This window comes from Marmota monax, unplaced genomic scaffold, assembly GCF_021218885.2.
Source record: "Marmota monax isolate L192 unplaced genomic scaffold, Marmota_monax_Labrador192_F-V1.1 WCK01_AAM20220418_F8-fsc00014, whole genome shotgun sequence".
Taxonomy (NCBI): domain Eukaryota; kingdom Metazoa; phylum Chordata; class Mammalia; order Rodentia; family Sciuridae; genus Marmota; species Marmota monax.
The window spans coordinates 8,989,857-9,015,580 of record NW_026695222.1 but is presented as its reverse complement, the minus strand read 5'-3'; the positions used below and the strand labels follow the sequence as shown (position 1 = coordinate 9,015,580).

The following is a 25,724-nucleotide window of genomic DNA, read 5'->3' as shown; positions in this document are numbered from 1 at the left end:
CCATTCTTTCTCAAACCTTGGCTGTGCTTACCTCCAGTCTTCTCAGCACCTGCCATGCCTGTAGACCTGGGTCCTTTAAGATGGAGCTGAGACATCTCCCCACCCACATGTCCTAGGCCTACTCAGATTCCACACCCAGCAGGGCGCAGCCCAGGGAGGATGAAGTGCCCATGCTGTTTGTTGAGTGGCTGTGTGGCCTGCCTGCCTGCCTCTCCTGCTTTTTCTGGAGGGCTGAGACGCTGCCTCACTGCCTTGGGTGGGGGTGGAGGGTCTTGTGTTCTCTAGCAGGCTCAGGCAGTCCTGTCCTGTGAGAGTGCTGCTGCGCACACCTGTGTGGCAGACGTCTGGAAGCTCAGCGCGCTGTCCACGCCCCAGGGGTGGGGCTGGGGAAGGCCCTGCGCGGAGGTGGGAGATACCTCCTCCCTGTCTGGCGCTGGGACGCTGCCGCCGACTCCCAGGGCGGCTGCTGCAACTACCGAGGGAGGTCAGGTGAGTGCTGCGGCTTGGGACCTGAGGCTTTGGAGTTTCGGGGCCTTGCCAGGTGGTTTGGCCGCACTGGTCTCCTCTGTTGAGGGCTGCTCTTGTAAGTAGCGCCTGGGAGCCTTGGTGCTTGTGGCTCCCCTTCCTGGAGCTAACTCTCATCGTGGAAATCTGACTCCTTCCCCAGCCCACCTTTTTTAGATAGATAACTTTTTATACCCTCCTTGGAATTTCCCATGGCGACCCTTAGCACTGTTTATTCTACTCATGAGTTAAGAAGCCATGAGCTTTAGGGCAGCCCTGTCTCTTTAAGTCATTCCTCTGTCCTCCTAGGGGCTAGTGGAGCTCCGTGCAAGACTGAATCCTGGGGGAGACAAAAATACAAATATAGTTTTCTCTGAGGACTTGTGAGAGGAAACTTAAGACCCAGTAGAGATCAGGGCAGGTGTAATGGTAATTCCTATTTTACAGATGAGAAAAAAAGACTTTTTGAGAACACTCTGAGCTAGACCCCATCCCTGCAGCCCGATACTTCACCTGTGGGAGCACCCCCTGAGAGAGGTTGGGCCTTGGGCTGGAGTGGGCCTTGGAGGCAGAGAAAGAGGAGGAGGATGTGGATATGCTTGGTGTATGAGCAAAGGCAGGTGAGGACACCTGTCTGCCTTCAGGTGTATTACAGACATGGAGTGAAGATGTCTTTGGTAGCCAGGCAGAGGCGGCATAGAGGGAGACCTCCAGCTAAACTGTAGGCTGGGGTCACGTTTGCCACTGCTACATAACACATCCTGAATATCTCTGGGCTGTCCTACAGTCTGCATTTGGAGCCTGCTTTAGAGAAGTGGCTACATGTTAGCATCATGCAAGGCCTAAAATAATATCCATATTTAGGTCTCACCCCAAGGAGTCTGATTTAAATGATGTGGTGTAGGTATAGGTTGTTTGTAAAAATCTCCATGTGAGTCTAATGTGCTGACTGGGAAGCAGTTCCTGTCTCCTGGGCCTTATAAGCTGCTAGGCCTGGGACAGGCTCCCTGCCCACTGTACCTTAGTACTACATTTCAGAACAGAGTGGGCTGAGATCCTCAGTGGGATGGGGACTTCTGGAAAGAGAGTTGCTGACTGTTAGTTATCTATTGCCAGGTAATAAAGTAGCCAAAAATTAGTAGTTTAAAACAGTGATGAACTTTTATTATCCTCAGGGTTGTGGTTGTAGCTCCGTGGTAGAACATTTGCCTAGCATGGGCTGGATCCTGGGTTTAGTCCTTAGCAACATTCACATGTGCGTGCGTGCACACTGTGCGTACACACACACACATGACCTCATTTATATAACATTATTATTCTCCATTAATATGGGTCAAGAATTGGGAACAGTTTAGCTGGATGGTTCTGGCTCAGGGGTCTCCCAGGAGGCTGCAGTCACCATGTTGGCTAGCACTCTAGTCATCTGAAGATCTGCTTCTAGGCAGTTCACTTTTGCTTGGCAAGCTGGTTTGGCTATTGTGGGGAGAACTCAATTCCTAGCCTGTGGGCTTCTCCATAGGGTTACTGGAGGGTCTTCAGGACATGATGACTATCTTCCCCCACTGTAAGTACTCCAGGTGAGTGAGGTGGAAATTTACCTAATCTCAGAAGTCACAGTCCATCATTTCTGCAATATCCTATTAGATACAAAGGTGGGCTTGCGGGAGGAAGGGACTAAACTAGGGTATGAATACTAGGACAGAAGCATCATTGGGGCCATCTTGGAAGCTAGTGGCCACACAGGTTGTCCTAGAGTTGCACTTGCAGCTTCATAACCCTTGCCTCATGGTCCAAGTGCAGCCAGCAAGGGGGATCCTGAGCTGATCCTTCTCTACCAATGCCCCATTCCTCCTTTGCCATAGCAGTGTCCCTGTGGGGTGGGGTGGGGTGGCTCTCTGAGACCTGACAATCCTTCTGTGCAATCATCTTGCAGGAGGCTCTTGAACCTCTCTACTGGTAGATTTACCCCATCCTCACCCACATATGGTCACCTGGTCCTGTCTTCACTGGGTAACTGCCATTAGTAAATGGTAAATGCCATTAGGTTCTGTAGGATAAGGTAAGAACCATTGCTGCTCTGTGGCTGGCTCTGGGGTAAGCACTGTGCATGCATTGTCACATTCAACTCTCTACTGATGAGGAAATTGAGGCTTAGTTTTCCTGTAAAATAAGTGGTGGAGATTCAAACCATTGATATTTAAAAGCAAGTGATCAGACCCCAGGATCTGCATGGAAACCATGGTGCTATAAGGAGGGGATAGCAATTCATTTATTTTATTCAATTGGGTCATCAAGTGAAACATAAAGAAGTGTGCTTTTGTTATTGTGAGAGAGAGAGATGTCTCTTCCTGGGATTCCCCTGGGGCTTGGGCACCTCAGAACTGGTACCCTTGTCTTGAGACTGGTTTTTCCTCTCTGGGTTTCAGCTTTGTCAGAGACCTTTTTCTAGGGAAGTGAATGGCTGTGAGCACCATCTTCTCTTGGTTCTCCTCTGTCTATAGCCTGGTCTGCCATCACCAAGGGAAGTCTTGCACCAACTTAATCACCAGGGCAGTGACTGGTTCTCTGATGTCTCTATACTTGTGTGGTTGATGGTTTCCTTGAGGGGAACTCAAGAGTTGTTGTGTCAGGCCCTTCTCAGAGGGAGAAAATCCAGATGGTCTTATCCTGAGAGTTGCTTAGAAAGCTGCAGGAGACTGGAGACATAGCAGCTGGTGGATAGGATCTGGGGTCAGGGCTGTCCTTACTCAGGGTAGGGGTGAATGTCACCATTATATAGATGGGAAAATGAGACTCAGGTACTACTCTTCAAAACCACACTGGTTAGTGGTAAAGGCTGCTGTCTGGGCAATTTGATCTTTTACAGAACTAGCCAGGAGTGGTGTACTTAGCCTGTTAGACCCTGACATCGAGAGGGCATGGTACCTGCATGCCTCTGGAAGATTTGGGACTTGAAGGGACAGAGGTGTGTCCTTCTTGTGGAGAGGAGATTTCCTTCTTGGCTAGCCAGGACATGTGCACACAGACACACACGAAGGTGGGAAATCAGGGTGTGGGGTGTGAGCAGCTTGGAGTTGGAGATAGAAGCTAAGCTAGAGTGCTGAGTCAGTATTATTTGACAGGTTCATAGGAAGCATTCAGAAGAAATGGAAACCAATCCCTGAACTGATGTATTGTCTGAACATAGTTCATGCACTAATTTTTGCTAAAGGTGGGATCTATGGGAGGCGGGGTTGAGGGAACTTTGGGTAAAGCTGTTGGGGTCAGGGTATGGGAGGAAGAACTGCAGTCCCAGGCTGTATTCTGGCTCAACTCCACCTATTTGTCTCATCAAGGTCTCCAACTGAGGGGACCTTTATGTCCATCAAGAAGATCCTATCTTTTCTATGGCTTCTTCCAAAACGTTTTTCCCCTCCTCCACCCACAACTAGGCTTCTGGTTGAGTAGTCTCCTGGGCCTGTCCCTGCAGGGAGCTATACAATTACCTATTCCTCCCAGGGATGCAAGTCCTGGAACAATTAACCTGGGTTGTCTGCAGGCCTATTGTGCCTTGTGGAGCATCCTGGGAAACAGAGACCAGCCCAGGGTGCTCACCACCCACAGTGTGCCTCCTCGTCCTGCCTACTGATTCCCTGGGGGTGGAGGAGCATTTGGTTCTTGCCCCCATGCACTGAGTTAAGGGCTGCCTCTGTCCTTGCAGCACAGGCCTGCCAAGGACTCCTGGCTCCCCTATTACTCTTCTGAATAGGCTTATAAAGCCTTTTAAAGTTGTGCTTTTAGGGACTTTACATATTTAAGGAAGAGATGTGGGTAACAAAGACATTGTGCTTGGAGAGGAGTCCAGGTGCCAGGAAGAAAGATGGGGCCCTTTCCCCTTTTTTGGCCTGTGAGGGCCAAAGGACACTGCTAGTGGTTGGAGGTCTGTGGAATGAGGCACCTATGCCTTTTCTCGTTCATGAACTTGGAGTTGACTAATGGCTAACATCTCTGGTGGCCCCTCATGATCATTGCTGGGTAGGATAGTCAGGCTGAATCAGTGCTGTGGGGTTCAGACCGAGTTATTATTGGGAGGAGTCAATCGAGCTCAGATTGTAGGGTACCTGATTGATGTCTGATATTAGGGTTGGGGCCAAGGCCGAGGCTGGGTTTTGAGCTCTCATCAAGATTGGTGTTCTTATACATGAAATGGAGTTCTGGGCCCTTGGAGAGGTGACTCTGACTTCCTATACTGGCCTTTTAAGGGATCTCCCTCTCTTCCCCTCCCACTCTGAGGTGGTCTTTGCAGTTGGCCGTACTGTTTACCAGTGTTATCTCATTTAATCCTCCCAGCAGTCCTGCCAGGTAGCTGGATCTTCTGTCATTTTACAGATGGGGAAGTATGGAAGACTAAAGGAGGCTTCAGGTATCAGATGGGACTAAGTCAGGTGACCCCAGGAAGCAGGGGACAGATGCTGTGTCATTGGGGTGAGTTCAGAGGTGTTGGCCAAGTAGGGTTCAGAGAAGGACAGATAGTAGTCTAGGTGTCACTTGGAAAGCAAGGAAGATACTGAAGTGGAGCCTCAGCCCAGGTCTCCAGCCTCCTGGGCCTGTGTTCTCTCCCTTTCCCTTCCTCTTTTGGACTTAAAGACTGCCTGTGCTTTTTCCCCCAGTCTGGCTCAGTAATCCTGTCCCTTTTGCTTCCTCACTGGCCTGGATGAGGAGGCTGGGGAGGGTCTGGCTGGGAGTAGTTGGGGGGGCCCTCTCTGGGGTGAAGGGGTGGGAGGAGCCTTGCTGTAGACACAGAGCCCCTTTGTCTGCACTGCTGTGCAAAGCAGCTGGTCTGGGATTTCTGGGCATTTTTTACATTGGAAGAATAATTGCATTGTCTGGGGGGACTTGAGAATTCAAATCTGACAGACCTGACAGGCAGTCCAAAGATGTTCCCTGGGCCAGCCCTGGCTTCCGTCCTTTTCCCTCTCCCATGTTAGAAGCTTGAGAGAGAGAGGGGTCCTTCTAGGGAAGGTGAGGAGGCTGCTGCCCATAGGTACTCATTATATCTGTTGGGAGGAGAGCATGAAGTCCCCAAGGTTGGTTGGGAAGGGTGCAGGTGAGCTGATCTTTGCTGCTGAGGGTACTCTGGACAGGTCTCCCATGAGCAAATGTGGGGGTTTAGAGTGTGGGGGAAGACTTCTGGTTGGAAGGCATGTTCCATTTGGAGAGGTTCAGCTGATATAGGCCTAGACCTCAAGGGGGAGGGGGTGAAGTGACAAGTCACTTCAAGTCAATTGCCTTAGGGCCTTACCCTTCTCCTGGAAATGGATGAGGAAATTCATCCTGAGGTGGCCCTGAGAAGAGGACAGGGCTCAGGCACTTGACCTATGTGACCTATGTTCAGAGGGCCCAGGGATGGGCAGAATTCTATGTATCTTTGAGGAGGGATGTGGGTACCAGGGAGTCTGGCTCTTGTTGGCATTGTTTTTGTTGAAGTGGCCACTGTTAGGGTGAGGCTGAGGCGGGCTCCAACACTGAGGAAGAAGAGATGCCATAAACCCAGCTGGGCTGTTGGCCCTCCTGTGAGTGATCACTGGGCATGGCCATGCTTACCTGGGGGCCAGTCCAGCCTGGAGCCTGGCCCTGCTCAGTGACCATATAGGGCAACAGCCTCACTGCTGAGACTCTAGGCAGCAGGATTTCCTGAGATGCTGGTGCTCTGAGGGCTGGCTGGGGGCTGTTGTAGCGCAGAGCCCGTGTGAGAAACTCACAGTTCAAGGTGACTGCTGCTTTGGAAAACAGTAATGGAGCAGACATGGTTCCAGCAACATAGCCCCACAGTGACATACTGTGCAGTCCCAATGAGGGCACGTCTGTGCTAGGAAGACCCAAGCAACTTCTGACACATGGGAGGGAGGGTGTTTCCCCCAGGTCTTTAGGTTGGCCGTGCTGGACTGGGAGGCCTAAGACTTTGGTGGAGGTGGGAATCTGTATGTTGATATTTTGTGGGTGGGAATCAAAGCCAGAAAGGCCACTGGGGTCCAGAAAGTAGAAGGACCGACCTGCCAAGGGCTTCCCCATGGCTGGCATGAGGTGGATGCTTGATGAATTGCTGAATTCTTGGGCATACCGTGAGAAGCCTGGCCATACTTGTCTTTGTGAAGATGGGCTGGGGGATGGAGACCAGGTGCTGGTGAGGTTCAGAGAGGAGGATGGGGGCCTTGTGGGAAAGTTGGGTTTGGAAATGGCAACAATTTGGGCTGTAAGTGTGACGTGGCTTGTCCCAACTGATAAGGAGGGTCTTTCACTAAGGATGCCTCAAGCTTTGAGTCTCAGGACTGCTCAGTGCTCCATTGATGCATGGGGCAAGTGCAAGGAGATGTACCCATTTTCCCTTCAGTTCTGGGCATTTCCCGGAGCGGCTCAGCAGGGACAGGTGTTAGAGATCAGGACTAATCATCTAACCATGTCTCTAGTATTTGCATGAGGAAGCACTTGTTGCAGGGTTAATTTCTGAGTGACAGTGAAATTGGGAGAACGTGGGGTTGAGTGGAGGAGGAAGTGCCTTGGCTGCTAATGCCCACCCTGGTTTCACCTGTTCTCCTAGTCCTTATCTTTCTATGTTTGACGACTCTGCCATTGGACAGGGCTTTCTTCTCTTATCTCTTCTTCCCCTGCTGCCTTCTGTCATCCAATCTGGCTTTTGGGGTAGGTCAACTCAGGGTGATGCTGACCCTGGGCAGCAGGGGGTGGCTGTGGCCTGTGGGTTAGAGAAGTGGTGGGGAGAGGCAGTGGGGCATTTTGAATGGGGGTAGAGGGAGGTACTCCTGTCCTGGCTGGCCTGATTTCTTGAAGTGCTGGGGCTTGGTCTGCTTGGAGACATGGGAGTCCTAATGTAGGCACTGGGCAGGATGCCCCAGCCCCGCCCCCATTTTGCCATGGCAAATGCCTATTGCCCTGCTCTTCCCGCCTCCCCCTGCTTCCTCCTCCTTTCTCCTGCCCGGCTGAGCCAGCACTTTTTTCTTCTCTCCTTTATCTGCGTGAAAAGTACAGGGTGTTCTGTTTCTCCTGTGCATACAGATCAAGGAGCGGATGTTATTTATTTATTTCTTTACCCAAGGCGAGAAAAAGACAGGCAGGCACTGAGGACCATTTAAATGATTTTTCTTCCTCAATAAGGCAGTTTCTTATTAAAAAAAAAAAAATCCAAAAGGAGAAGATGATACAGACCAACAGAAAACAAGAAAACAAGTTACTCATTCCCTTCCCGTGCTGGAGACAACAGAGCACCCAAAGGTCCACTTGAGCCTTTAGCATACAGTAGGGATTCCTGGATGTCTTCTCTCTCCTTTCATTTGGACCCATGGATGATAAGGGAGGGGGACCACAAGGAACACTTATCTCCTTGCCCTCTGTGGGCAGTGTGGAGCTCCTTTGGCATTTGTGGGGCACCAGGTATAATGGGACTGGTCTAGAACAAGGCCTATGGAGGACCAGGACTATGGGGTTAGCTGTGAGGGTCAAAGGTGGCAGGTTAATTTCTGAGTGACAATAAAATTGGAAGAACATGGTCTCCAGTTACTTGTGTTACTTCCACCTGAGACTCCACCTGTGATATCTTTGTGAGTTCAAGGTTTCTGAGACCTGATGTGGGAAATGGAGATTCTTTCTGCATTCATCTTAAAGACAAGAGAGTGCCTGCCAGCATTTTCCATGACCATATCCAGAACCCATTCCAAAACCAGTCTGCTTGTAATGTAGCTTCAGAACCTGATGAATTAGTTTCTTGCATGAGCCCCTCAAAAATGCTGACAGTATTGTAGTAGTACTTAGGGCTTTATTTGACTGTCTCCACAGTGGACAAGCTGGCCATACCCTTGGGGAGGCCAGGAGGTCAGGTAACTGGCTGCCAGTTTCTCCTATCCAGGCTTCCCAAAGAAGGAGCTTACCTAGTCCCCTGGTTTTCAGGGGCAATACTCAGGAAGCCTGATGATAAATAGGATGACCAGTACCTTTAGTTTAATCGTATTACACCCTGGACCCCTTAGCAGCTTTTCAAGATGCATTCCAGTGAGGCTTGAGAACCACTTCATCCATCTTATCCACTAATAGTATACAAGAAATTACTTGCGGCGGGGGCAGGGGAGGAGGGGTGCTGGCAGGGGACCCCCCCCCAGTCCTGGGGAGCTGGGGCATGGGGGCGGTGCCGGCAGCGGCAGCGGTGCCACGTCTTCGTGGGGTGCCCAGGAAGCGGTGGCGTCATTGCAGCTGGCGCTGGGCCCTCCGCAGCATGCCGCGTGTTTACAAACCTGACGCAGCGTCAGCGCTGGCTGGCAGACATCCGGCAGCATCATCTCTGACCCTGCCTGCCCGCCAGTCCCCTGGCGCGTGCGGGCGGCCACATCCTCACCTCTAAATTTAGACGGCAGGAAGTAGAACCTGGGGGAGGGGAGGGGAGGAATGACTTGAGCTAGCTCTGACCCCATGCACTCGGGAGGAGGAGGACTTAGCATCTCAGGGATCGGAGGAGAGGGGGAATAGGGACCGAGGAAGGAGGAAGGAATGAAGAGCCCTGAGACCGCCTTTGGCCTCATCCCTTGGGAAAGCAGGGACACAGCCTCTATTGGAGCGGAGGCAGGGAGCTCCTGTTCCTGAAAGTGGAAACTGCCGGTGAGGGGTTCCGGGCCTCGGGCTCCACCTTCTGTCCCTTTAGAGAATCGGTTTTGCCCTGAGTGGGTTCATCTGAGTCTTTGGGTTTGGAGGGTGGTCAGGGTGTCCGGAATTCCGAGTCAGGAGGTGGTGGGTCATTTCCGTCCAGGCCCAAACATTCTGTGGGCAGGTGGAATAGGTGGGGCTAAGTGCAAAGAGCAGCTTAGCAGCTTGAATATATTTTGAAAAAGACTGCTTTTTGCTAAGATTGATAAGCAAGGACACAGTTCCAAGTAGAATGGAAACCTCAGTAGCCAGACCTTGGGATGTGCAGAGAAGGAAGTCAGCATGCCAGCCTTTGATCCATAGATGAGTGGATTGGAGGGCAGGGATGAATATCTGAGATAGACATAGAAACCTATAGTAAGTTACACTTTTTTTTTTGGTATGGGGGATTGAACCCAGGGATACTTAACCAGTGAGCCTCTGGTTTACGCTTTTTATTTTGAGATAGGGCCTTACTAAGTTGCTGAGGCTAGTCTCAAACTTTCAGTCTTCCTTCCTCAGCCTCCCAGGTTCTTGGGGATTACAGGCCTCCCTTACAAATCTTAAATGTACAAATCAGTGAGTCTTTATGTATATACTGTGTAATCATCACTCAGATTGAGATATGCAGGAAATTCTCTCCGGACCCTTCTTACTCATCTCCCCTCCCTTACAGTCTCTCTTCTGATCCCTGTCTTCACAGAACTTCCTGAACTTTGTGTAAATGAAGTCATACAGTATATGCTTTTTTGTCTCTTGCCACTTGCTCACTGTCATGTCTTTTAGGTACATCTATGTTGTTGCAAGTATCAGATAGTTCAGTTTTGTTTATTGCTGAAGAATATTCAATTGGGTGACTATACTACATATAGTGCACTGTATGTATCTATTCTACTGCTGATAGACCTTTGGGTTGTTTATAGTTTTCTTTTTTTTGTTATTATAAAAAATCACTAGAAACATTCTTTTTTATTACTAATAACAAAGGCTTTATTGATTAGACTTCTCTTTTATCATTGCCCTATTAGTGTTTCCTTGAATTACTACATACATTTCTGGTGCTCTTGAGCTCAAATCTGCCCCCAGGTCAGCTTGTGGAGAAACCAAATGAAAACAGAACTTAAAGAATGATAGCAGTTATTAGGTAGAAACATTATTTTTTTTTAAAAAAATTTTTGGTTGTAGTTGGACACAATACCTTTATCTTAATTATTTATTTTTTATATGGTGCTGAGGATCAAACCCAAGGCCTCACACGTGCTAGGCGAGCCCTCTACTGCTGAGCCACAATTCCAGCACTAGAAACATTCTTTAACAGATTTATTTGGTGGAATATACCCTGCTTCTCTTGGGTGTATTCTTAACAGTGGATTGCTATGCAGTAGGAAGGGTCATGCTTAACTCTTGGTTATGGGTGACAGTTTTTTATTTATACCATAGTTGCAGGCAGCTTCCTCTACCTGAATTTATTCTGATGTTAGATCCTGTACACTGTTAGATTCTGCAACTTCTGCTACTCAAACCTCAGTGAAGGAACTGGAGTAGACATTGTTTGGGTCAAAGAAAGACCAGAAACAGGATCAGGACTGAGAGTATTGTCCCAGGACACCTCCAAATCCTCTCGATCATTCTGGGAATAGAGAGGCTGTGTCTTCTGGGGCAGATTCAGACACCCTGTTGGCCTCCCAGCAACGGCTCCTCTAGTCTGGCGTCTCTGAGCAAGCTGGCTTAGTGTAACTGTCAATTTGATGTCTGGCCTCTGGTGCCACGGGTCCTCATGGTCCTCCGTTTCCTGGGCTCCTTGCTGCTTTGTGGTGACCGAGGGGCTGGGTGGCTGGGCAAAAAAAATGTACCAGAAATAGCAGAGGCTTGATGGACACCAGCCTCGTGGCACTCTCTGGGGGGAGGGTGGGACTTTGTCCTTCCCACCAAATTGCTACCTCATTGAGACTGTAAAAGACTAACAGAAAGCCTAGATGAGAATTGAAGGGGGGGGGAGAGAGAGAGAGAGAGAGAGAGAACAAGAACACGAGGGCACATGCCAGGCAAGAGTCAGGAGCAAAGCAGTGTCTATCCTTCTGTGTGCAAATATCCTGGACTTGGTGTTGAGCATCCTGTCGTCTGTGCAAGTATCCTTGGGTATGTGTGAGCATCCAGGGGTTGGTGTCAGCATTCTGGGGTTGGTGTGAGCATCCTATGGTCTATGCAAGTATCTTGAGGCCTGTGCAAATGTCCTTGGGTATGTGTATCCTGGGGTTAGTGTGTGTCTCCAGGGTTTGATGGGAGCATCCTGGGGTTAGTGTGAGCTTTCTGGGGTTGGGACATACTGGACCACAGTAGCCATGCTTGGCTGTGCTAGTTCAGGATCAACAGCCTCATGGTCAATGTCTCTTGACTTTGGCTTTTTTGGTCATCTCCTCACTGGCCACTACTTGCCTCTGCTTTGGGGCCTGTGGGTAGGAAAGAGGTACTAACAGGTTTGGGATGGAATTGATGGATGTCAGAGGCTTAGGATGGGCTCCATTTCCTGGTGGGGACTCAAATGCACCCCCCTTTTCTTTTCTTTATTCCCTTCCTTCCTCCTACATTTATTTACTTATTTCTTCTTCCCTGCATCCTTTAGAGGTAACTCTTCTTGTCCAGGTCTTCAGAGAGGGAGGAGTAGGACTCGGTCCCCTCTAGAGGACAGAGTGTGATGGGAGCCTGTGAGTGTCCCTTGGGGCAGCTGAGCTGTGACACTCCTCCTCCTAGGTTCCTAGAAGGCGAGTGCGGACGGTATGCAAAGTTGTGAATCCAGTGGCGACAGTGCGGATGACCCTCTCAGTCGTGGCCTACGGAGAAGGGGACAGCCTCGTGTGGTGGTGATCGGCGCCGGCTTGGCTGGCCTGGCTGCAGCCAAAGCACTTCTGGAGCAGGGCTTCACAGATGTCACTGTGCTTGAGGCTTCCAGCCGCATCGGAGGCCGCGTGCAGAGCGTGAAACTTGGTGAGCATTACCCCAGGCAGCACCTCCCTAGGTCACATTTTATTCTCTAACCCATGACCCTGTCTGAAATCTCATTATCTTCTTCCTTAGGATACACATTTCTTCATATAACCTGTAAATATTTTCCAGAAGCTTCCTTTGTGTCCTTCACAGAGGGGGAGAAGGTGGAGTTCTAACATACGTTCTTGGAGAATGCTGGCTTGGTAGCTAGGATTCATAGTGTTCAGGAGGAAGGGGACACCTAGAAGCAGCTTGCTTGGTGCTAGGTGGGCTAGTTTCTTCTATGTTGCAAGAAGGGGAATCTGCAACTTCCTACTAGTCATTAATTTTTGAGTATGAATTAGTGTATCATTGCTAAGAGAGCTAGTCCTAGGACAATAGAAACTTAGGTTATCAGAGGTGGAAGGGATTTTGGGCCTTCTTGTGGGTGATGTGCAGGTCTTAGGATTGTCTGTAAAGAAGGTCTATTCAGGTTTCAGATAAAGAGGACCCTAGAGAAAGCAGCCAAGTAAAAGACTTGATTTTGGGATGGGCAGATTTTACCAAGTCTCCTACAGAGTGGGGGAGATTGCTTGAAATGCAGCTGGAGGTCAGGACTTCCCAGTCATTGTGGGGATCTGACCAGTGAGAGGTTAAGTGGGTTGGGACCATGAAGATGATCCATGGCAAGCACACATGGTGGCCTGCAGTGTGTGGATGAGCCCTCTGTAGGGTTTTGTGTGTGTTTGTGTCTGTTCTACCCCAGTTGGCAAGGGCAAGAAGAGCCTGTGTGCTCACTTGCTTGGAGAGGAAGGTGGTCAGGCTTAGAACCAGCAGAGGTTAGGACACCTGGGGACCCTCTCTCTTCTTGTAGAAGAATGAGTTAAGAGTCTTTCCCTAGAGCAGTGACTAGGAAGCATATGTAAAGTTTTGTCCTTCCTCCTCTGCCACACACTGTAGTGTCTGCTGGAAGTCAGGATGAAAGTACCATCCAAAGGACTTGTAAACCTGGGACAGCCCGTGGAAGTGCTGGGACTCTTTGCTAACACCCAATTGGTTGGCTGGCTGGGAGCCTTGGGGAAAGGCAGTCTAATTACCCATCTGGATGAGATATTCAGGGTTTGATATAGAAACAGAAGACAAGGAGACAGATGGCCTAGTCATGGTAGCTGAGAGCTGAGAGCTGAGACATGACCATGCTAAATGGTCATCATTAGCTGTAACCTGTGTGAATCTTTCTCTGAATCTCAAGACCTGCACCTTACCTACAAAGGGACCCCAAATTCCCTTCCACCTCTGCTAACCAGCCTTCCTATTGCCTGGGGCAATTCACACTCATACAGGAAAATGCTGGTACAAGGTGGCACTGCAGGAGAGAAGGGCCGAGGAAGGCTGAGAGGATGACTGGGTAGGAAGTCTTGCTGTGGGGAAGGAGGCTGGGTATGCAATGGTGGTGGTAGAAGTTGAGCAGATGGAGAGAAGAAGGGACAGTATGTGTGGAACGATGAATGTGAGAAGATGGAGGTGGCCAGGATGGGGAGCACATGTTAGAGCAAGGGTGTGTATAATTGTGTCATGTGTGCAGTTCCTAGGACACTAAATGTCTGTGAAGTTGGCATAGAGATGATGTCTGATGCCCTTTGGATGCATGGATGATAGACAAGGATGACAGAGACAGAGGGGCCAGCTGGGAGGGGGCAGGCAACATCCTCTGCTGGGGGCTTGCTCTGTACAAAGCTTGGGGATAGAGGTGGAACACTGACTCTGATCCTGACCTTGAGCTTCTCACCTCTTCCTGCTTTTGATGAGTATCCTGAGGCAGGAAAGGTGCTCTGTGTCAGGGCTGCCCAGTGGGTGGTGTAACTTGTAACTCCCTGCTGTGCCCTAGGAAGGGTTCAGGTCCCTCCTCAGAGTACTGGTAGCTTTCCTCTTCCATTGTGAACTCTCAGCAGACCAGACACTTGGGGAGCCTGAAACCTAAGGCTCTAGAGGAAGGTTAGTAATAGAATGACCTTAAAGACCACTGGGTTACCTTTGCAGGCAGGGCGCCAGGCTTTCAACTACTGGTGCTCTTCAGTCTGATCACTTTTCTTGGACAAAGAGACCTATACATTCCTGCTTCTTCCAGAGACGCCAGGAAATTCTGTTTTGTTAGCTGTGGTATGAGGTTGCATTTTCTCTTGTTTTTGGCATGTACATGTGTACAGGGCTATTTTTAGTAACTGCTGATTTAATTAGAAGCAGCCAAGGAAAGGGAAGGCATAAAAAAGGAGAACATGCCTAGTTCTTAGGGTGAGGGCTAATACTGCTGTGTGTTAGAATGTATTGGATAGCTATTGCTGTATAACAAAATGCCTTCAAATGCAATGGCTTAAAGCAGCATCATTTGATTTGCTTAAATTCTGCAGGTCAGAAATGTTGGCAGGACTCAGGTAAGTGGGTCTTTTGCTGGATTTGCCTTAGCTCCCTCATATGGCCACAGTCATCTGGCAGCTTAACTGGGGTTGGTTAAGATATCTAAGATGGCCTCACCCACATGCTTGGTGGTTGGCATAGGTTTTTTGTTCCAGCATGTGTCTCTAGTAGGATAAGACTGGTCCCCCTGCACCATGGTTGTTACATTCTAGAGGGTGAGAGTAGAAGCCACGAAATCTCTTGAGGCCTTGGCTCTGAAGCCACAAATATCACTTTCACCATATTCTACTAATTAAAGCAAGACGTGAGTCCAGCCCAGATTCCAGGGGTGGGGGAAAAGGACTCCACCTCTTGATGGGAGAAATGGCAAAGTCATGTTGCCAAGGGGCATGTTTACAAGGATAGGATGGTTTTTTTGTGACCATCTTGGCAAGAAATTTACCACATATATCTTGAACCAGTGTGCAAAAACAAAACACCAAAAATGTTTCTATCCTCTTTGCATTGTTTTGACTTCTCTGGGAACTAAGTAGGGAAGGAAATGAATGTACCATGGTCCTTGAAGCATTAGAAGAGGAAACTGAGGCTCAGGCAGAGAGACAGCATGCCGAAGTCTAGACTTTGGCTGGAGGTGGAAAATAGAACCATTTCCCAGGGCTGTCCCAACTTGGACCCAGGAGTGACCCTCCAACCACCTCAAATAGATGCTCTAACCAGAGAATGTCTGCCCCCTGTGCTAAAGGATTAGAAGGCTTATTTCCCCCTGGAGATCTGGTTTAGATTTCTCTAAGGAGGAATCTTTCAAACTGGAATGTTGGCCCTCTCTCTCCTCCCCATTTGGAAGGGGCCTTTTTCTATCTGGGAGAAGGACTTAGAACCTGGGGTGATGATGGTATTGAGGAGCTGGAGTAAGGCTGGATGAGGATCTTGGTCCTTTACTTAACTTGGGTGCCCAGGTGTCCACAGTTTTCCTCTCGAGCATGGAGGCGCCAGGGAGGAGGGAGATCTGGTATCTGGTGTTATTTTGGAAAAAGGTTGGACTGGAAATGGAGAGCCTTCTAACTGTTCCCCTCCTGAATCATTCTGGGTGGCTCTTCTCTTAGCTGTAAAGTGGGTTTCACTGGGAACTTTTCCCTGAAGTCTTGTGGTTTTCAGAGGATGCTGAGCCCTTTCTTGTCCTGTTCTTGAGGTTGGGAGGATTCCCTTGGAGGAAGAAGAGGAGGCAGTGTTCAGGCCCTGTCTAAAGAAATCCCTGCCCCTCTAAGGGCCTATTGTTGTTGCCATTAGGACACGCCACCTTTGAGCTGGGAGCTACCTGGATCCATGGCTCCCAGGGGAATCCTGTCTATCATCTAGCAGAAGCCAATGGCCTCTTGGAAGAGACAACTGATGGGGAGCGCAGCGTGGGCCGCATCAGCCTCTACTCCAAGAATGGGGTGGCCTGCTACCTTACCAACCGTGGCCGCAGGATCCCCAAGGACGTGGTTGAGGAATTCAGCGATTTATACAACGAGGTGAGGGTTGGTCAGGCAACAGGGTGTGGGGAGGGTAGAAGGAGTTGGGAGACCTGCTGGGATCTTCTATGATCCTGGTTGTGTGTCTTTGCACACTGTGGGCCCTACCTTTGGAAAGGAAGGACAGTTTGAGAATAAAAAGCAAATAATGAGTGGAGAGGTACTAGGCAAGTCATAATTGATGCACATGATTAAATATTTCTTCAAAATGGCCTTGAACATCTTTTGTTAGTGTTATTAGTAGATACTTGGGTGGCAGAGTTTTCTATGATTGTTTTTGGATACTCTTAAAATTTTATTTTCTAATTATTCACAGTACATAGCAGTAGAACTGATTTTTATATATTGATTTTAACTTCCTTGCTGAATTATTATTTTGATTCTAATAATATCTAGTTACATTATGGAATACAAATTAGTATATCTACTAATATACTAATTTGTATTCCATAATGTAACTATTAATATACTAGTTTATATTCTATGAATATTTCTGAACTTTAGGAACTACATGAAAATGAGAATTTTGTCTTTTTTCTTTCTAATCCTTAGGGCAGAGTTGTCTAGTAGAACACTTTCACAGTGATGGATATATTTTAAATCTGCACTATCCAATAGGGTAGTCACTAGCCACATGTGGCTTTTGAGCACTTGAAATGAAGCTGGTATAACTGAGAAGCTAAATATTTAATTTTAAGTTGCTATAGGTGTCTAGTGATTACTGTATTGGGTGCACAGCTTCAGAATATTTTTCTTACCATATTGCACTGGTTAATATCACAGTCTAATATTAGAGGTAGCAATGGCATACATCCTTGAATTATTCAGGTTTTTTAAAAATTGTTAATGTTCTTAGTATCTTTCAGTGGTGCTGTGAACTGCACTGAACAGGCAAGGTAATGTATAGACTTTGTTTTCTGATAGCCTGTCATTTGTAATGTAATGACCCTTTTTAGTCCATCCAGGACAGCAAATGGGCCAGCAAGCACCTTTTGTGCATTTTCTAATCTCTTGCTTTGGAAGTCCCTGCTGTGTGGAGGATAGGGACACAAAGTATTTTCTCTGTAGGCACTGGCAGTATATTTTCTGTATAGTTCCTTGGTATTATGTGTTTTCACTCACTGCAGAGAGGTTGAATTATTAACGATCAGATAAGGACTAGTATTCTTCAAGGTAGACCTTCCTGGTCTACACCCTGATTCCCAGGCTCTTGGAGTGCTTCAAGCATGGATGCTTCTTGAAAATGACTTTCAGGACCATGACCTCCCCCGACCTACCACTGCCCCAGCACTGGGGTTCAAGCCCAGAGACTAGCACGTGCTAGGCATATGCTTTACCACTGAGCTGCACTCCCAAACCTTGCTCTTTTAAATGTCCTTAAAAGTAGATCATCAGCTGGGTGTGGTAGTCCTGGGGATTACGGGGATTGTACACCTATAATTTCAGCAGCTTGGGAGGCTGAGGCAGGAGGACTGCAAGTTTGAAGCCAGCCCCATCAATTTAGCAAGACCTTAAGAAACTTAGTGAGATCTTGTCTCAGAATAAAAAAATAAAAAGGGCCAGGGATGTGGCTCAGTGGTAAAGTGCCTCTGGGTTCAATAATCAGTACCAAAAAAAAAAAAAAAAAGTAGATCATCATCAACTTGTGCTGGTCCATTTGATTTTTGAAAGTCAAGGGTATGAGTTATGGAAAATAGGGTAGATAAAGTAGGTTATCAGTTTATCAATCTGGGTCATGATGCTTTGGGTCTGAAGGTTGAAGTATAACCATGAGGTTAGGATTTCCTTGATGATGATCTTGATTCAAATATCAGTTATAATATTTATTAGCTATGTAATTTTTTTTTGGGGGGGGGGGTTACTGGGGATTGAACCCAGGGGCACTTAACCACTGAGCTACATCCCCAGCCCTTTTTTGTGTTTTATTTAGAAACAGGTTCTCACTGAGTTGCTTAGGGCCTAACAAAGTTGCTGAGGCTGGCTTTGAACTCGAGATCCTCCTGCTTCAACCTCCTGAGCCGCTGGGATTACAGGTGTGTGTCACTGGGCCTGGCCTAGCTATGTAATCTTGAGCAAGTTGTTGAACCTCTCAGATCTTTACTTTCCTTATTTGTAAAAAGGACATGGTTGTACCTACTTCTTAATGTTGTAAGGATTAAATGAGATCCCAGTGAAAAGTGCTTAATAAGAATTGAGGTAGCTGGGCTTGGTGGCACATGCCTGCAATTCCAGTAGCTTGGGAGGCTAAGGCAGGAGGATCTCAAGTTCAAAGCCAGCCTCAGCAACTTAGTGAGGCCCTAAACAACTTAGTGAGAACCTGTCACAAAAAAAAAAAAAAAAAAAAAGCCAGGGATATCGTACAATGGTTAAGTGTCCCTGGGTTCAATTCCTGTATCCCTCCAAAAAAAGGTGGGGCTAGTATTAGCTACCTTTGACCTGTCCCATTTCCTGGAATCACATCAGGAAGCCATTATTTAACTTAGGGGAGGAGACTGTACCTACATGACAAACTCATGTTCAAGTTAAGGCTGTCCTCAGCAGTGGTGGACACAAAGACAGGCAACATTCCTTACTCCTCAGTTGGGTTTTGGCCTCTAGTCAGTCAACATGAGCTAAGGATGGGCTACCATGTTGCTAATCACTCAAGGAAAAACCCCAGGGAGGGTGAGGTAGTTGAGAGCCTGACGCTTTGGCAGTGGTCTGGTGTGAGGAATTTGCTGAGGACTCCATAAAGAATTTGCTGAGGACTCCAGTTAAGGCCAAACACTCAGTATCTTGTGACTGCAGAGAGGACAAACGAATAATTTAACTCATTTTCTTTTGTATAATTTATTCTTACAAGACATGTTTAATTCATGTTTCTATCTCTTGTGGAGGCCTTTCCCTTGAGTGGAATGGTGGGGGTGGAGAGTGGTGATCTCAGTAGGCTTTGCCACCTCCCTTGACTCTGTGGCTCCAGGGCCTGTCCCAGGGCTGGGGTGCAGGGCAGACATTGTTCTCCCAGATGTGTGCTGACACTGAATCTGAACTCACTCTAGGAAAGGAAGCACACCCCTAGTCAGCTCAGCTGCAGATGTGCAGCCCAGGAGCCCACATTTGCCGGTGTCCTGGGAATGACAGCAGTGGGTGGGGGATCTTGCTGTCTTCCTGCTGACAGATTTTTTAGATTAAGTCTTAGTCCTTGATGTCCCAGCCCCACCCTGTCTTTTCAGAGTCATCTCTTGAACTTTCTCTCTCCTTGTTGCTCCCTTTGGCAAGATTAATCCACATTAAGGTTTCTGAATGCATCTCCATCTCTCCCCACCTCTCTCCCTGCCGCCTCTGGCTGTGCTCTTCCCTCTGCCTGAAACACTTTGCTTTTCTTTCCCAATGCCATCCTGACTATCTCTCAACTATTTAGGGGCTGGTAGATCTCATAACACCTGGGTTCTTTTCTATCACAGCATGTTCCATAAATACAGCTGTAATGGAATATCTCTATAATTTGAGTGGTCATGGGCTGGGACCCTTTCTCTCTTGCTCACCATTACAACCTGTGTCTGGCATGAAGCCTAATAAATGTGTGTTGAATGAAGGTTGGGGCCTGCCCAGGGATGGCTTAGCTTCTTTAGGGAGGCCTGCCTAGAGTTTTGTGGAGGTTATATACCAAGCAGGCAGGGAATGAGTAGAAGGACTCTGTTCAGGGGACTGATTATCACTATTGCTGAGATGTGGGTTGGAATTCTTGCTGAAATGTGCCCACAAAATAATTTCCATTCCTTGGTGTGCTGGGGCTTCCTTGAGATGCCCTTCTGTGTTCAACCCTTCCCTCTGCATTGCCTCTTTTTTACATGCATCTGAGACCCTAATGAAGGGCGTGCTTTATGTGGATCCAGGAAGGTGCTGTTGCCACCCTTTCTCCTTTCACAAGGCAAAAGAGGCATCTCTGAGTGATCAGATCTCAGGGACCCTCTGCTCCTCTCCCTGCAACACTGGCCAGTCGACAGCTTTAGGCTGCTTTCTTGGGAAAGGGCAGAACAGAAATGCTTGGGCAGGAGGACAGGGAAAGGGTTGTGCATTTGATTCTTGGAAAAGGTGGGTGTACGTAGACCTGTGTTCCTTCGTGGGATGTGGAGCCCTACAGACCTATACAGAGCCTCTGAGGGGGTGGTTTCTTTTCCCCCAGACTGTATAGGTGCGAAATGTTTCAATTCTAAGCGAAGGCCCAGCAACAACCTTGGAATCCATGCCACCTCTCTGAGGTGAGAAGGCTGGCTGCCTAGGCCAGCCTGCCATTCCCAGTCTGCTTAGCAGGTGCTCCTTCATGCAGAGGTCAAGGGCTCAGCACATCCGGGGACCACCTGGTAGCTGTCACTTTCAAATTGGGCTCCTTTCATTTGGGGGTGGAGGTGCAATGAGGGAGTGTGAGTTTCCTGGGGTCTCTCTGGCAGGTCTATAACTTGACCCAGGAATTCTTCCGGCATGGTAAACCAGTCAACGCTGAGAGTCAAAACAGCGTGGGGGTGTTCACCCGGGAGGAGGTGCGCAATCGCATCAGGGATGACCCTGACGACCCGGAGGCCACCAAGCGCCTGAAGCTTGCCATGATCCAGCAGTACCTGAAGGTATCTTTGCTATTAAGTACATCTGTCAGAGTGAAGAAGCCTGATTCTGGGGGAGTCTGGGTCTGAGGAGGGCTGTGCTGCTCAGAGTTCTTGTTCTTTGCCCAGCCTGGCTCTGGTGTCATTGGCTTCTCTCTGGGTCCTCCCACAGGTGGAGAGCTGTGAGAGCAGCTCACACAGCATAGACGAGGTGTCCCTGAGCGCCTTTGGGGAGTGGACGGAGATCCCCGGTGCCCACCACATCATTCCCTCAGGCTTCATGCGGGTTGTAGAGCTGCTGGCTGAGGGCATCCCCTCCCACGTCATCCAGTTGGGGAAACCGGTCCGTTGCATTCACTGGGACCAGGCCTCAGCCCGCCCTCGGGGCCCTGAGATTGAGCCCCGGGTTGAGGGCGACCATAATCATGACACCGGGGAGGTTGGTCAGAGTGGAGTGGGTCCCCAGGGGGGCAGATGGGATGAGGATGAGCAGTGGCCGGTGATGGTGGAGTGCGAGGACTGCGAGGTGATCCCAGCGGACCATGTGATCGTGACGGTGTCGCTGGGCGTGCTGAAGAGGCAGTACACCAGCTTCTTCCAGCCAGGCCTGCCGGCAGAGAAGGTGGCTGCCATTCACCGCCTGGGCATCGGCACCACCGACAAGATCTTCCTTGAATTCGAGGAGCCCTTCTGGGGCCCCGAGTGCAACAGCCTGCAGTTCGTGTGGGAGGATGAGGCAGAGAGCCGCACCCTCACCTACCCGCCGGAGCTCTGGTATCGCAAGATCTGCGGCTTCGATGTCCTCTACCCGCCTGAGCGCTATGGCCACGTGCTGAGTGGCTGGATCTGCGGGGAGGAGGCCCTCGTCATGGAGAAGTGCGACGATGAGGCGGTGGCTGAGATCTGCACGGAGATGCTGCGTCAGTTCACAGGTGTGCCCTCTGCCGCCCTTTCCACCTGACCCCTTTGTCAGCCAGCTTCCCCCGAAGACCCTTGGCAGCTCTGCCCTCCCCAGACTGTGAAACCCAGATGGCTGTGGGCACCGGGAGCTACTGCAGGGCACCAGCTTGGCTCCTAAATTGCTGACACTCTCACTTCAGAGCATGAAACTCTAAATGGGTGCTGTGTTTTCTTCCCCTTCTAAGGACTGATGGCAAAAACACTGCCCATTCCTTTCCCATGGTCTTCCTAAGAGTTGGATTTGATTTTTATAATCTGATTGTTTTAGTAAAACATTTTCTACACATATTTCCAGGAGAACTTAACAGGGATCCCTGACATTAGAATGGGAAATATGATTATCTGTAATTTTTTTTTTTTTTCAGTGCTGGGGATTGAACCCCAGCCTTGTGCTAGGCTAGTACTGTACCAACTGAGCTACATTCCCAGCTCCTGTAGTTATTTTTAAGATAGGTAAACTAGGACCCTGAGAGATGGAATGTTTTGCTGGGGGGTCACCCAGAGGTGATGAGTGGGCCTCCCTCCCTCTCTCCTCCTCCACCCTCAGTGCTTTCTCCAGGCAGCCTGATATTCCTGGAGCCCTGGAGGTGGGGTGGAGTTGTTCATTCTGGAATGCCTTCTGTATGTATGCAGCTTTGTTTCTTATCCTTCCTCCTCTTGGCTCTTCTGACTCCCCAACAGGGAACTCCAACATTCCAAAACCTCGGCGTATCCTGCGCTCAGCCTGGGGCAGCAACCCCTACTTCCGAGGTTCTTATTCATACACACAGGTGGGCTCAAGCGGGGCAGATGTGGAGAAGCTGGCCAAGCCCCTGCCCTACACCGAGAGTTCTAAGACAGCGGTGAGTGGGGATGTGTTTGGTGAGAGGCCTGGGAGTGGGTGTGTGGGTATTTCGTGTGTGTCTGGTCCAGGTTGAGGAAGGGTATGAGGTAGTGTTCACTAAGGTGTGCTAAAGTCAGGCAGCAGTGGAGTGGCACTTATAATGAAAGAGAAAACAAGACAGTGTGCGCTTAACATCTGGAAGAAAAAAAAATGGAATCAAATTGAAACTTTAAATGCTTTCTTGGGATGATAAAAACTGAGCCATTTCATTCTGTTAGTTAATATGGTAGCAGTTAGCCGTATTTGGTTTAAATTAACCAGAATTTAAATTAATAAATTAAAAATTTCGTTTCTTGGGTGCATTAGTCACATTTCAAATTTAATAGCCACATGTAGCAAGGGGCTATCCTATTGGATTATGCAGCTATAGAATTTTTCAGTGTCATAGAATGTTCTATTGGATAGCACGGATTCAATGGAAATATTTTCCCACCATATTTTAGAAAATAAAATTAAGAACACGACCCACTCCAAAATTATGTCACCTGTACACTAAAAAAAAGGTAAATTTGAGAGAAATATATATTTTTGTTTCCACAAAGTGGATTTTTAGTTTTCCCAACTAAGTGTACATATAACAATAAATGTTAAAACCCCCACAGAATTAAATTTAAGACAATTCTTTGGAAAATTGGCGAAAGAAATTTCAGTCAACCAAGGTTTACACTGTGTCTGCCCTGCTGTGCTCAGAGGGAGAAAGGAAAGGGGTCTTCAGAGAGGTCCCTACCACTGCCATAGCTAACTTTGCAAAAAGTAAACCTCTTATCACCTGCCTCAGGACTAGTGCATGTAAAAAGGCAAAGTAAAACAAAAATAACTGTGGCTTAAACAAGACAACTTTACTTCCATCACACAAAAGGAAATCTGGAGGTAGGCGTCAGGACCTAGTATTATTAGTTACTGACTTTTATCTTCAGGGCCACCTTATGGTCCAAGAAGGGTGCAGAGGCTCTGGATCTTACATCTGCCTCTTAGTCTAGAAGAAGGAAAGGCAGATGGGCAAAAAAGGGAATCCCTTGGAGCTGAGACATGGATCTCTAAGCAACCATGCATTTGCATCTCATTGGCCAGCACTTTGCCATGTAACCACACCTTGATGATGGAGAAGCTGGGCCACATCATTTTTATTTGGGATGACATCTGGCCCAATTAAAAATTAGGGCTTTATAATTGAGGAGATAGAGGAGAAAGGGTGGATGTGGGAACAGGTATCTGCTACAACATCCTTCCCGCCATGATGGATTAAAAACTGCATTCGATCAGGCTCCACAGCTGATGCCTTGGCATTTGCAGTTTGAAAGGCACCAGAATAAAGTCCACACACAAGCTTGGGATGCAAGAACTTGAACTTTGCCTGGACTTTACCAAGAGAGCCTGCTTTCTCCAGGTTGATTCCTGGATATACAAAAAATTGCACTTTCCCCCAGTGTGGAGCATTTTGCTCCCACTTTTACCTTTCTTTGAATGTTCTTTGCCTCTATTCATCCAGCATCTTCTGAGAACTGGCCCAAAGGTCCTCTCCTCTGGGAAACTCTGTGGGATCCACCAGGCCTCTTTTCTGAGCCGTTGGCACCTCATCCAAACACCTACCACATCATGTATGACCGTTGTTTAGTAATTGGGTTTCATGTCTGGCTTCCCCACCAGCATGGAAGCACCACAAAGCAGCAGCCTGCTCACCTTTTATCATCCAAGTGCCCAGAACAGTCCCTGGACCTTGATAGGGGCTCCATAAAGGTTTGTTAAATCACCACCTGACTTTATCAATTGCTTATGTTCTTCCAGGTTCTAAGTGCTTTAGATCCATGATTTCACTCAGTCCTTGTAACCACCCTCAGAAGTAGGAGGTACAAACACATTGGGCCAGTGAGAAAATCAAGGCTCAGGGAGGTTAAACCCCTTGCCCTGTTTGCTACTAAGAGGCTCACAGAGCATTTGAGACTGCAGAGCCTGGACTTCTAATAGCCTCAGGTCAGAAAGAACCAAGGTCTGGATGTTTGGGGAAGAAAGAGGGGAAGGTGACCAGGTGGGATGTGTAGCTCCTCATCCTGTGGAAGCAGCAGAACCTGCATCTTAGATGCCTGCCCATTCTTCTGTGATTTGTGGTAGGGATGAGGGTTCTAGGGCATTCAAGAAGCTCTTTGGCCTCTGCTGCTCCTTCATCCTCACCTTCCCTTCCCCCTACCCAGCCCATGCAGGTGCTGTTCTCTGGTGAGGCCACTCACCGCAAGTACTACTCCACCACCCATGGTGCTCTGCTCTCTGGCCAGCGCGAGGCTGCTCGTCTCATCGAGATGTACCGAGACCTCTTCCAGCAGGGGACCTGAGGGCTATCCTCACTGCCTAGCGAGCATGTTCCTTAAAGAACAACTAACTCGTGACTGCCAGCCCCTGCCCCTTCCCCCCTTGTGCCCCTAACTTCCCCATCCTCTGTAGAATGGATTTTAATCTTTGGTAGAGCTAGATAATCTGGCTGGCCTCAGACCCAGCCCTGTAGCTGTTCCTTTTCTCCAGACCAGGTGGTGACCCTGTGGGGCCCGTTGATTTACCTCTGTGCTGGGATGCTGACTCCTGCACCTCCCCTTCTCCCTCCTTGTTATTGCAAGTGCCTTCGATACTTTGCATTTTGGGATAATAAAAGAGGCCACCCTTCCTGTGCTCCTCAGCTTCTCTCCTCAGTTCTCCTCAGCCTCTGCGTGTGTGTTTTTAATCACACCTCCTTTGAGGGGGGGTTGGTGGGGGGAACCATGGCCTGACGATGTCCCCAGAACGGTAGGTGCTTGCATTTACTGGAGGGGATGTCCCCCTCACCCTATTTGTGGCTAAACAGAGAGCTTCCTCAGGAATATAGGCCTCACCCTGCCCAGTGCTGGCTCCTTCAGGATGGGCCTAGGTCGGCTTCATGGCCCTTTGCCAGACTTCTTGGAGCTTAATTGGATAATGAACTGCATGGAGTGAGGTGAGTTCCATGTGAGGAGACCCCACTTGTGGCTCCCTGCCAGGCTCAGATGTGTTCATTGTTAATCTGTTGCTGGTCACAGGGTGGTGGATCTGGCCCTTACAGAGGTGTCTTTTGAGCCTCTGAGAATGTGGATAACATGACCATTTTTTTTTTCTTTTTTTGGTGGCAGGGAGATATCCTGAGTGTGATCCATCTGCTGTGTTCCAAGGATCTGCCACTTATGGGAGGTGGGGATAGAATTTTCTTCTCTTTTTGTTGAGTGGAACATGTCCCCGCAC

General features: G+C 48.7%; 1 protein-coding gene across 6 annotated transcripts in view; it reads left to right on the top strand.

Moving 5' to 3' along the window:
* Smox (spermine oxidase) overlaps nt 1-25,162 on the top strand; it is a 36,869-nt gene extending 11,707 nt beyond the window's left edge. For 2 of the 6 annotated variants that reach the window (XM_046433460.2, XM_046433461.2), the window contains exons 2-8: nt 11,920-12,153; nt 15,835-16,061; nt 20,492-20,665; nt 20,814-21,573; nt 22,283-22,443; nt 24,132-24,221; nt 24,674-25,162. In XM_046433460.2, coding sequence (XP_046289416.1) covers nt 11,946-12,153; nt 15,835-16,061; nt 20,492-20,665; nt 20,814-21,573; nt 22,283-22,443; nt 24,132-24,221; nt 24,674-24,811 — 1,758 coding nt within the window. In that variant the 5' untranslated portion in view covers nt 11,920-11,945 and the 3' untranslated portion in view covers nt 24,812-25,162. The other 4 variants (XM_046433462.2, XM_058575444.1, XM_046433463.1 and 1 more) reach the window with 4 other exon arrangements.
* The last annotated feature ends 562 nt before the right edge of the window (nt 25,163-25,724 follow it).